We start from the raw sequence: 10,629 nt of genomic DNA, 5'->3' as shown, positions 1-10,629 counted from the left end.
CTGCAGATTGTGCCATTTATAACGGGTGCGCCCATAGGGACTGTTAATTTGTCTCTCCCTTTGCTGCTTGAGCTGTAGAAGCTGCGAAAAGGGAACGCGCCTCGTCAAGCTGTGGTTGTTCTTTCTTTGTGAACAACTTAGGTAATGAATACACCGTGGTGTAAGTCTTACCCATCAGGCTGCAAAGCGCTGTCCTAGCAATCCCAGCTCGTCCCTGCTGGAGTGTGCGAGCAGAGTCCACAAAAAGGGAATATTCACATGGAACAGCTGCACACATTGATGGTTCCTACCAGCAGTTTCATCTCCTGGCTCTGCAGGCAGGAAAAACTTGTTCCAGCTCGTGTCTTTGTAACAGGATGAATTCACCAACCTTTTTCTTTTCCTTTTATTTCCATTCACTTCCTTCAGCCTTCCCTGCACACCTGCTCCTGCCAGGCTGTAAGAGGGAGAAGCTCAGTAATTAAGAAGCGGGGTAATTTAAGGGGAAAGCACAACTTCTGCACCAATATACTGGTCACTAGCTCAAAGCTACGGCACTTCTGATGTTTCCAAGGCGTCATTAACCTGCTGGAAGAGTCTGGTCTCTGCACTTCAGTCGTCTGTGACCCAGTTTAGCAGTGAATATTTACAGGGTAAATGAAGCACTCCTGCAGTAATTAAATCACACAAGTCCCAGCTGCCTGCCATGAGCTCCTCAACAATCTTCTCCTGTCTGAGGACAAAACTTCAGCGTGGCAGGGAATAAATAGAAGGTAAATAGTGCAAAGAATTGAAGACATACACTGCGGTTATCACATAAAATTAAAAGCTTTTTAGTGTTTAAAATAGCATTTACACATAAGCAGCTATATATTAACTATACAGACACTCGGGTTTTAATACAATATCTACAAAAAAGAATTCAATTATGCAATAGACATTTAACAGGAACAGTGCAGTCCATGCTAGTAAGAGGTCACTCTTTGAGTAGAACCAATTCTAGAATAGGTGATAGTCTGGGTTTTCATTATTTAAAATCATGTAACTTTGTTCCTCTACTGTACATAAAACTCTTTACATGTATTTCTAATCACTGATTAGAATTAATAAATTTAAGTCAATCTTATTACAATCCAGTTAAATGCAAAACAAAAACAATTACATCAACTCATGAGCTGTCAAGTCTCAGGACGGGACTGCCCATTGGAACAGAACACGAATCACGTCCAAAGTCAAGGTCTGTGCATCATCGCTTGCCATCCCATACACCTTTGGATAAAGTGTCCAGGGGACTGTTACCTTCGACAAGTGGATTTACTATGGGGAGGTAAAAGACAGTAGCAGTGCTTTTAAGACTATTTGCCAAAAAAACTCACTCCTCGGAGTTAATATTCCGCGTAGGGAACTACCCCTGCAGACACCACCTCTTTGGACAGGAGACGTCATCCCAAACTGGTTTCTCATGGATTTTTACGATCTTCCAAGCATAGCTGTTAGTTCAAAGCTGGTGGCAGGTGTGTGTAACACTGAGCTCAGTCTCACTTCCAGGATCAAAATATCAGCTACTTAAAGGCTCTTGTTCCGAGGTTGTTTCAATGCCCTGTAGAGCAAACCCACAACTCCTCCATGTGTTCTAGAGCCCGGCCAGCGCCACTTTCCTCGACATTAACATCAGAGAAAAACTTCTGCTTTAAACTTTCTTCCCCCCAGCCCAGTACTCCCTATTGTAAGTAGCTTCCTTGGCATAGGTGGCACTGCTTTCTACAGGTATTACTGGGAGGAACCCGCAGAGCTGGGCCCCATGGCCCTATTGTCGCAAAGACACACGTACATGGTGTTGGAAGCCAAGGATGGGATGTGGGAAACCTCCTGAAAATGAAGAGCTAGCGATGTTTCAGGGTCTAACTTCCCTTCCACTCGAACCGGCCTCTCCACCGTACGCTACAAGGCGAGGAAATTAAGCATGTGTGGTACACGCGGTGGCCGTGACGTATTGCACTGTTCACAGGAGGGTCATTTACATTCTCCTGCTGCTCTCTATAAGCAGCAGGTTCCACACGTGATCCAGGATTAACCAACTAGCACTCAGAGCACTCGTTATTTGCCCAAAACGGATGCGTGGTTGTAGGTGCAGCTTATCCAGGCTGGGTTTAGCCGCCGGATTTGCTCAGCACCCCAACATTCCGGGCTGTCAGCCTCACCGCAGAGTTACCCACAAACGCTGAAGTACAGAACACAGTCGTTTCGACATAGCAGCAAAGACCAACAAGACACAGAACAGTTTCTGCCAACAGCATAACGACGAGACAAAACCCACAACCCAGCAGGTGTGTCAACTGCAACTCTTGGAAAGACATGAGGAAATTAAAGACGTTTTTACCCTGGGTGAAAGCTCAGCGTCCAGCTTTAATCCCTTTTGTAAATATGTCATTAAAATGACCATCTTTTCCTCCAGCCCTGTAAGTTCTGCCTTAAGACAAAGTGGGCCAGAAAAAAACATCAACAGAGACCGGAAAAGTCACAACTGATTTAAAATTAGAACCACTGGTGATTGTCAATAAAGTCACTGGCTCCTTAACAGTATCTCCTGCAGACACAGCAGAATTACAGGATTATTTCACCCTGACTTTCATTGCTTTAAACGTCAATCCTTCAAGACGTTTTCAGAGTTCGGTTAGCATCTTTGCTGGGTTACTGGGAGGAGGAAAGGGAAAGGGAAAGGGAAAGGGAAAGGGAAAGGGAAAGGGAAAGGGAAAGGGAAAGGGAAAGGGAAAGGGAAAGGGAAAGGGAAAGGGAAAGGATAGTGCTGCACAGCCAAGCTTCAGGTAGCGCCGTTCTTTTGAACCAACTCTGCAATCTGTGCTTGCCCTTCCAATGGATGACGAGGAAAGCACCGCTCCCAGAAATGTTATGTAGCTTTTTGGGATACTTTTGGAAAGCAAACTGTCTGAAAGCAGTAAGTGGAGGATCTAGCCTGAGCAGCACAGTTTCCTCAATGCCCGGCTCCCTTCCGAAAGTGAGACTGAAGTCTCCAATTAACACAGACGTTACTCTGAATGTTGTAAAAGGGATGTGTTTACACACAGACCTGTCATAAGAAAAGAAGCGGTGAAAATCCTACCAGAATGAGCCACATACAGAACGGACAGTTTGAAGAGTAATTTTTCAGGGTGACAAAGGAACGTGAAGCTACTATGTATAGAGTGGGAAAGACGTTCTCTTTTGACATTCGTATCGGATATTCACACTACCCATAAAGCATGGAACGTTAACAAAAAGAGGCTTCGTATCAGTGAAGCAAATGCTTATATACAGCAAAGACTGATTTTAAAGCACCTGTCCCAAAACCTCATCCAGACACTTTAAAAAAGCTTCTGAACCATCAGAGAAGGTTCCTGAACAAACTTTATCAAGTGTCCACAGCCTCAGAGCGAAAAATACATAGTAATGACATCTTGGGGATACACAACAGCAGTTGCTTAAGTCAAAGCTCCCCAGCAGGAGCTTTAGTTTGGGTCTCGCTCTGTGTCAGGTATAAAGATTTGTTAATTGTACCATTTATGAGCTGTTCTCCAAATACCCTTTCACCTCTCTGCTAACAGCCAGCGCCCATCTGTGTTCAGAACATGGTGGGTAATGCTGCAGTTGGGATTAGACGTGTTCAGGTTTCTATTTCAGAAAAAAAGAGAAAGATTGTGTTCAGAAATTGAGGATGGAGAAAGAAGCAACCAAAACGAAGAGCCATGTCCTAGTGGGAGCCAGGATTTACCTGCGTCTCTGCTAGAATGGGATAATAAATACCCCTTTCGGAAGGGAAAAGCTGCAGCTACATTAGCAGAATCACGTAGCAGCAATTGTCCTATTTTTCTGTGAAAACTTTTAAAACCTGTAAGCGAGTGCGCGTTATAACCAGAAGAAACAGAGACATCCGTCAGCAGGGCCACGACTGAAATGCCCAGGAACAGACCGCAGCTACAACGTCATTAGCGTGATACGAAATGAAACGGCTTTACACGCTCTTGCACAATGAACACACACAGCAGCAAGACTCCACCACTCCCTCGATAGAATAATATATTAAAAAAAAAGAAAAAAGAGAGAAGAAAGGTTGATTTATACTCCCTAGCGTGCAGCAGAAGGTAGTCACAACTTTGCTTTCTGCCAGGAGTTGGTTTGAGGCTCCTTCCCAAGCACGTGCTGTCTGTGCCGTGTCTGCTCAGAGCCGACCGATGCAGTCAGCATCGCAGATACCAGCCACGGGTCGGGGTTTTTCCTTGTAAAAGAAAAAGCAGGGAAAAATCAAAGTGCTCCTATGCGTTACTGGAAATTGAGAAGTCACGTGAAATAACAGTCCTTGAATCAGCCAAAAAAGATACACTAATTGCACTGAAGTAGGTGCCACAATTAGCAAAGCTCATTAAGATGTGAATATACAGCAGCCATTCACAATCAAAAACGAGAGGGGAAGGAAAAAAAAAAAAAAAAGAAGAAGAAAAAATGCCATCAATTTGCTGATATTTAACAATCTCAGGAGATTTTTTTGTTCGTTTTTGTGGAGGCTTTTTTTGTATTTTTTGTTTTGTTTTGTTGATTTTTCTGCAACACCATTGCAAACCAGGAAGCTGTGACATGCAAGACAGCCAAGTTTCTTCCACTTAAGTGTTCGAGCAATGACCAAATTGACCCATTCTCCCCCAAAACGATCCCCCCCAGCCCCAGCCCTTCCCCAGCAGAGTCTGAAGGCACTTGCTCTCACATGATGTCGACAAAGAATTCGCAAGGGTTGCCCATGGCCTTCTGGAAGGACTGCCGGCTCCCCGTCAGCTCGGGGGGAACAGAGCCCAGTTCCCTTACTGGGGGTCCTCCGGGGGGTCCGCTGGTCCCGTACACTTTGGAGCCCAATTTGGGGAGGTTGTAGAGGGGTGGGACTCCCGGCGGCCCGTATGAATGGTGGCTGTGGTGGCTCCTCTCGCTGTGGGTGGCAGAGACGTGGCTCCGGTGGCTGAGCTGGCTCACGGGTCTCTCCCGGCGGACGACGCTGGCGCTGCCGCCGCTGCGGGCGGTGTGGTCAGACTCGCTGCCGCTGCCAGCCGACTTGCGGTCCTTCTCTCTGCCAAGAGCCCTCCTGCTGTTCTCGCTGTTGCTTCGGTTTGAGCCGCTGCTTTTGCTTCCTAAAAGCCCGGGAGAGAAAAGCGGAATGAGCTCAGGTCCGCGACTGCGTCCCACATCAGCTCCGACCAAAACCCCGCGGATTTGGGAATGAGCGTTGTAATGGCAACAATGACAAAACCAGGCCTGAACGTGCTGTTGGTGGTTTGTGGGATTTTAGCAATGACAGTCGGTAGAACAAGGCTGACAAGGCTGTGCCATGCGCAGGTACACAGAGACACCTTTGGAGCTTGCACAGTGAAAGCAGCAGCTGGCCTAGAACTTGTGGCTGAAAGTCGTCTGCTCCGCTGCGTCCCACCGACTGCGGACGGGAGCAGCACAAGAAAGAAGGAAGCAGCAAACAACTGGGTTTTGACTCCAAGGTAGCAACCAAATTTGGAACAGAACCTTGAACAGAACTGCAACATCTCACAAAACTTTGCTAGATCTTCCTGCCCATCCCATTGCTTACCAGAACATGGTCTCAGTCTGGATGGGGCTTTGAACACCCTGGTCTAGTGGAAAGAGTCCCTGTCCATGGCAGGGGGGTTGGAACTACACGAGCTTTAAGGTCCCTTCCAACCCAAACCATCCTGCAATTCTATGATAAAAGAAACCCAGTTCTAACAGTTCCGTCCCAGCACTGACATTGGCACAGTGCTCAAGTGTCTGTCAGTAAATGAGCACTGGAAGGGCACTGGTGGATAAATCCAACCCATATGGATGACATCAGACTGATAAATTAGGAGCCGAGACGATTTATTTCTTTGAGGAAGAGCAGTGAAGAGGCTGGTGACGGGATTTTCCCATCTGATGCCATTTACTCCGTAGCTGCTGCAGCAGAGTGACACGGGCCAGATGGGCTGATGTGCTAATGCCACGCTATTGCACTCCTGTGCATTGAGACGGGTTCAGCGCCCAAGACAATTTAAAAGGATAAAATTAAAAAAAAAAAAAAAAAAGGAAAAAATACAGCTAAACATTTGGGTCACAAGAGTCTAAATGATCATGCTGTGAATTTGTCATTATGGAGGCATTTGCAGCTTACCAATCCCCTAGAGTCAGCCATTCCTCTAGGAATCCTTCAGTCTAACGCTTGCTCAGAACAAAACAAGGGAATAACAGTTACCAAACAAGAAACAACACAGAAGTGTGGTTTCCAAAAGAAAGAACAAGGAAAGCGTTGAAAGATTATCCTAGGGCAGGAAAGGAGGAGGTCAGCTTTTTAATCCATGCAGTATTAGATTTTCCTTGTCATATATCTATGACAAAGCGACTCTCCTCCCTGTGAGCAGTGTTTCAGCCCTGTAAACCACCTGTCTGACCACCTCACACTTGTCTCATGCAAAGAGAACAATTTTCCTTTTGTACTGAGTTTGGAAGAGAAAGCCAAGAGCACCTTGGTTCTAATCCCTGTTCCACCAGCAACAAAATGGTCTAATTTCTAGTAATATCAAGCAACTGCAGTCCCGCTGTTGGCAATGGCTCTGACCTCTAAAAAGGGGAGCAATAGTTGAATAGTGGACAATCGAGTCGTTAATGTTGGCCTGATCAGCATTGTCTAAGCAGTAGTTTATGGTGTGGTGCTGCTGGGTAAGCAAAGCGCAGACGCTTATGCCACCATGGACGTGACAAACAGCTCGGCTCCAGTTCTCCACCAGCGTTTTGCACGGGGAACAGCACTGCAGCAGAACTATAAACGTGTTTTACGTTCTACTGACCCAATTAAAACATCGCTGGCAGTTTCGATACAGAGCTGAAAGGCTGACCCACTCCATCACTGACACAAACGGTTCCGATTAAGTGCGGTCGCACCCAATCCATGCAGGTAGCACCCAAAACCACAAGACAGGAGCACAGACAGTACGAAGGAATTCAAGCAAATGGTCAGGGGGAATGATGGCTGTGGAAATAAAGACCAGGTGAGCCAGCTTACCTTCGCTTTGCTGGCTCCCCGCGCTGCCGCTGCCGTAGCTAAAGCCTGGGTCTTGGTACGCTGGTGGAAAACATGGAGGGGGCAGAGGATACTGGTACGGGTATCCTTGACCTAACGGCCAGGGAGCAGCGGGATGCGGGAGCGGAGCAAGGGTGTCCTGATCCGACGCTCCGCTAGAACCGTTGTTAAGGTTCAGTGCAGCCAGATCTGGAAAAGAGGGGGAAAAAAAAGGTGCAGATTGCGCTCTTACCTTGCAGCTGGCTCCTGCCTTAACAATGGGGACACAGCACCCAGTGTGGTGAGGGACGAGAGGGACCCGGCCTCCAGAATTCACTGGAAATGTCACCTCGATATTCACCACTGGCCACCAAGGTACCTTTGCAGCATTTCCATAAATCAAGGAGGAATCATCCCCAGTTTACAGACTGGGAGCTGAGAGTCAGTGCCAAGCAGGAAACCTGTGGCATCACCAGAAATAAATCCTGCTTCCCCGAGCCTCAGTACAACGCCCTGTTCGAGGAATTCATCCTTCTCTTCCAAGTGGTCTCACTGCTCAGTCTAAAGGGAATTATCACCCACTTGTCATACAACTTCCGAATAACAGCCTGGGAGCACAGAAGAGAGAACACACAGCTCTGCCCTCCCAGGCGGGGAACTCACTGCCACAGAGGTCTCCGAAGACGTAGTAGCACTGCTCCGAGAAGGTGATTTTGTTCACAGTGTGCCTGAGGTAGCCGTGTTTCAACATGCTGCTGGCGTATTTTCTAGCCTCCCGTCGGTCTTTGAAGCCTTCCACGTGTGTGTAAAGCCAGTCGACCACATCTGCTCCTAAAATGAGAACAGGAAGAGCAGCCTCAGGGTCAGCCCAGCCAAATCGATGTGATTTGTTTTTTAATCTTCCCATTATCACATAGCCCACTAGTGCTACTGTGCCAGGTACTGAACGCAAATATGAATACGCCGCAATCTTGCTGCAAAGAGCTTAAAATGTTATTTTCACAACTTGCCCTAACTGTTAAATTAATTAACACCAAACATCAACAGAGAAAGCGAAGAGTTATCTTGCATCCAGCTGAACACCACATTAACGGTGACACCAAACAGGCACACGGAAAATTGTGTAGTTACACTGTTTGATCCCTTTTGAGCTGCAGTAATGAAAATGACCTGGCATTTACAGAACAAAAGTAATTGAGAGAGTCATCTTCCTCAAGAGGTGGTAATTTTAAACAAAGATGCTTGTGTGGCTGTCTGGAACTGGAATGACAAGGACTTGCTCTGCTGCACTTGGGCAGATTGCAAGAGCCACAAGTCCTGAGATGTAACAAGCAAAGGTGAAGGGCCAGCTGTGTGTGGGCACGAGAAATGTGCCCTATTTTTGGCTGTCCAGGCTCGAACAGGAGCTATTCATTACTTCCTGTCACACTGAGGAGTTGGTCACAGCTATCAAGGGAAATATAAGAGGTCATAGACAGGAGAAAAATATGTTCATATAGTTTCTTCAGCCTGTTTTCAAAAAGCCACTGTTTTGTTTCTTCTTTTTTCCCCAGCGTTCCTTTGATGTGCTTACCTATCACTGCATTGGAGATGGTGATTTTTAACCACATCCTGTCCCGAATTTCAAGGCCTGAGTCTGGGAGCTGCATAACCTTGACAATAGTAGCCATGTCACTCTTCACAGTTAACGGAGACTCTTCTAACTCTAAAAGGAAGAAGGTTACACGCTGCTTTGAAATGAACCGAGTCTGAAATGAGCTTCTCAGCTCCCGATTTGGATGAAACGTTTCAAGACACAGCTTTACCAACAGATGCAAAAAAAGACACAAAGGTTCCCAAATGCACCCTCAATGGCATAAATTATAGAATTTATACCACTTCTTCAGATTGTGCCCAGTGTAACCAGTGTCACCACTGAGATGCTGAGTCCCTACGTGTCTTGACTTCACAAAGCAGGCAGAGATCAGCCCTGTGCTCTTGCGTTGCATTGAGATTTGCACAAAAGGAAACACGAGGAGAAAAAAAATCTGTGTCAAGCACACGTGTCCTGTGTTTGCGATTCAGACCCTTCTCCAGCAGGAATCCAAAACCCTCCTCCCTTCCCTTCTCCCAGCTCCCCGTATCACCCACCTTTCAACAGCACAAGGGAACCAACTTTGTCCTTTTCCAGCAACCCAACATTTTGATAAAAGTTACAAGCATGAAACAATGAAAACTGAAAATGCTTCTTTCAAACAATGCACTGCTAATATGCATGAAAACACCCCAGACCATCTATGCATGCGGTTTCAAATACTTACAACATTTGAATAAACACTACAATTTTGCTTTTGCTTTGAAGTTAGTTTGGTTAGTGGCAAAAAGCAACGTTTGTTTGGGGAAAAACAGAACAAACCAATATTCAAGTAAAGTATGTGGGAAGCAATAAATGGTGTTTCCATGGAGACCTGCATATAAAGAACACTGGCCCTGGCCAAATGCTCATCAATGTTTTCTGAGTCTGCTACTGCTGTACAAATATGAAAAGTCCTAAGATGCATCTAAAACGCCCCCACTTTAGTCTGAGCTCAGCTGTGGGCCTGACTGCAGGTTTGTGCGGAGCTGAGAGCAGCACGGGCTGTAACTCCGTTCTGGGTTGCCAGACCTACCGCAAAGCTCCTCCTCAGGGCTTTGGTTATTGGGTTCGAGTGGCATTTTTGTCCCCTTAGCAGATCCTGGTGATAAAAGAGGTGTATGCTGCAGCAAAACAAAGTCCTACCACATGTAATAACACCACTGACCTGTGTCTTTCTTTCAGCACTTCCATACACTTTTGCCCAAACAAAAAGGCCCCAGAAATTACACAGTACCTCAGGCTGAACACTGTTAAGCAGAAACAGTTTGAAGTTTCAATTCAAAATCCTCTGAAGTCCATGCAAGAGAAAAAGAGAACTTTCCAACAACGTCAGCGGACTGCATTTTGAAACAGCAAGACTTTCAAGGCACATTGAAACACTTGAAATTACTTGCATGGAACGGGACATCAGTACGTGCAAAAACAGGTCCTGCAGTGGCAGAATAGGGGCTGCAAAAATCGACCTTTAGCAGAGAAACCCAGGGGCAGAGTTGGCACCGACTGAGGCAGCGAGTCCAAAACTCACAAACCACAGCGAGAGAATGTTCTCCTGCATCGGCCAGAACGCTGCTGGAGAATGAGATACTTTTCAAAGCAATAATTACTATTCAACGCCTCAGTCTGCCTCAGGTCGCACACAAATGCACCTGAGAAAATAAAGAGCTAACATAGAATAATTCCCACTGTGTGGCAGTGATTTGTATGGCCCCAAAATCTCAGCTACTGAATCACAAGCACCAATGCAGTGGTGGCTGTGCAAAGATACCAGAAGTTCACTTTCCGCCCAGAGAGCCCAGGATGCCAGTCGGAAGGAAAGTGGTTATTCGGTCCATTTACATTATTCTGGCCTTGCTGCAAAACCAGTGAACCAACAGATATTCACAATACTTCAAACAAGGGACCATGAAACAGAATTGTCTAAGATGACTCCGTTAATTCACTGCTTCCACTCTCA

General features: G+C 46.3%; 1 protein-coding gene across 2 annotated transcripts in view; it reads right to left on the bottom strand.

Annotated features, from left to right (window-relative positions):
- Positions 1–794: 794 nt before the first annotated feature.
- Positions 795–10,629, bottom strand: part of DVL1 (dishevelled segment polarity protein 1) — a 47,713-nt gene continuing 37,878 nt past the window's right edge. For both annotated transcript variants that reach the window (XM_080358626.1, XM_080358627.1), the window contains exons 12-15: positions 8,634–8,765; positions 7,724–7,891; positions 7,064–7,270; positions 795–5,150 (exon numbers count right to left, since the gene is read on the bottom strand). In XM_080358626.1, the coding sequence (XP_080214752.1) occupies positions 4,732–5,150; positions 7,064–7,270; positions 7,724–7,891; positions 8,634–8,765 (926 nt within the window). In that variant the 3' untranslated portion in view covers positions 795–4,731. The remainder of the gene's footprint in view (positions 5,151–7,063; positions 7,271–7,723; positions 7,892–8,633; positions 8,766–10,629) is intronic.

The sequence above is a fragment of the Nesoenas mayeri genome (assembly GCF_963082525.1).
Source record: "Nesoenas mayeri genome assembly, chromosome: 24".
Classification (NCBI taxonomy): Eukaryota; Metazoa; Chordata; class Aves; order Columbiformes; family Columbidae; genus Nesoenas; species Nesoenas mayeri.
Note: the sequence above shows the minus strand (reverse complement) of the source record. Positions and strands in the feature narration are given on the sequence as shown.